The sequence below is a fragment of the Echinops telfairi genome, unplaced genomic scaffold (assembly GCF_000313985.2).
Source record: "Echinops telfairi isolate 266 unplaced genomic scaffold, ASM31398v2 ScPeMD7_7400;HRSCAF=8409, whole genome shotgun sequence".
Classification (NCBI taxonomy): Eukaryota; Metazoa; Chordata; class Mammalia; order Afrosoricida; family Tenrecidae; genus Echinops; species Echinops telfairi.
The window spans coordinates 37,336,585-37,338,368 of record NW_022111300.1 but is presented as its reverse complement, the minus strand read 5'-3'; the positions used below and the strand labels follow the sequence as shown (position 1 = coordinate 37,338,368).

The 1,784-nt window shown below is 44.1% G+C and overlaps 1 protein-coding gene across 1 annotated transcript in view; it reads right to left on the bottom strand.

Annotated features, from left to right (window-relative positions):
* Positions 1–1,784, bottom strand: part of ME2 (malic enzyme 2) — a 49,397-nt gene that overhangs the window by 2,913 nt on the left and 44,700 nt on the right. Inside the window, exons 12-13 of the mRNA XM_045296050.1 lie at positions 1,421–1,491; positions 717–815 (exon numbers count right to left, since the gene is read on the bottom strand). Coding sequence (XP_045151985.1) covers positions 717–815; positions 1,421–1,491 — 170 coding nt within the window. The remainder of the gene's footprint in view (positions 1–716; positions 816–1,420; positions 1,492–1,784) is intronic.

The window sequence follows — 1,784 nt, the reverse complement described above, 5'->3', positions numbered from 1 at the left end:
GAGGAACAACTCAACACATTATGGTATTAATCGTCAAAGACAACACCGTGCAGCATCAATAACCCTACTGAGAGTCAATTACTGACTCACATGGGAAAAGATCTATCATATGCTAAACGGCACGCACACGGCGTGAAATCAATCTTCAAACAATTCAGGGGACTGCACATGTAAGCACGTGTGTGTCCATGTGTGGATAGTTGAAAGAGAGACTCCAGAAAAAAACAAGCTCGCTGCCATTGAATTCCTTCTCACTGAGAGCAACATCAGAGCTAGAAACCCAACATTCCAGTGTGAGTTATATTCCCGTAGCACAAGCGTGTCATCGAGTCCGATCTGACCCACAGCAGCGACTCCATACACAACGGAATGAAACACTGCCCAGTCCTGTGCCATCCTCACAACTGCTCTGGGCTTTGAGCTCACTGCTGCGGCCACTGTGTCCATCCATGGCTGCCCTTCCACGTTGCCAAGCAGGGTGTCCTTCTGCAAGGACTGGCCTCTCCTGACATCATGTCCACAGGATGTCAGACGAAGTCTCGCCACCCTGGCTTCTCAGGAGCACTCTGGCCATACTTCTTCCAAGAAAAAGACAGGTGATCTCAATGTCTTCTTTGTACTCTTTCACGTGCCTCAACTTACCTCTGATAAACTGGCATCACGTGCACAGTGACAAAATCACTGTATTTCACGGGAAGAAAGAAGCGAGCACTTACTTTAATAGCAATGTTAACAGAAACTTCCTGAATATTAGCAAGTGCAGGGTAGAGTCTCCCTTCAGATAGTTCTTTCTCCGTCAACTGGCCTGTCAGTGCCTACAGTGGAAAAGAGCATTTTACTTTGGTTTACATAACCCAGAGTAGTGAGGACCTCATCAAATGGAAAGAGGGTTGGGTGAGCAGAGGCGAGTTGCAGTAACCCGAGTCTCTTGACTTCTTGCGGTAATGTACTAAGGATCACTGCAGAATCATCACCAAACCAGCTGGAGAGACTACTATTTAGAGACTACTTAACACACGCAGGGCTTGGCATAATTAGGACCACAGCAGCTACTATGAAAGTTGATAAGGTGAGCCCCCAATAAAATGATTAAAAAATAAATAAAGAGATAGATGCAACCTAAAAAAAAAGTTGGTAATATAATATTTGTATTCTTGCTCGTTTTCCAGAACCTCTATCTCGAAGTCTAGAATTCCAACAGACTAGTCCTTCAAAGAGACCAGTCCTTTCCTACGACAAAATGCAGTTGTGTGTTCCTGTGGGATCACAGTAGGCTACCTGCAGGTATACAAGTGCGTCGTGCACGGGCTTCACTTTCAAAGGCTCCAGCGTGCAAAACAGATTTAATTCTTGTTCCACATTGAAGATTCATTACCTTTAGCATTCTCCTTTCATAAAACAATCACACTTAAATCATTACCTTTGCCGCTTCCAGGAAAACGGTGTCACAAATGTGCCGGGTGCCACTGAGAATGACGGCTAAAGCCACACCTGAAATTCATTTCAGAGAACTTACTCAGTAAGGGCACAGTTCAAATTATGAAGTTCTTAGAGAAGGGGATGAATGTATTCTTAAGATTTTCAGCAGATAAATGGTGATCCACCCCAAACAGAAATCTTAACACAGGACAGCCTCGACTCGTCATTCTGTTCCACGGAAAGAAACAACTTTGGAATTATCAAGTGGCTTTTCTCCATTAATTAAAAAAAAAATCTAACGACTATAAATGCACACAATTCCTCCAGGCCTCTAACAAAAGACGGTGGTTCCCAGCCTTCCTCTG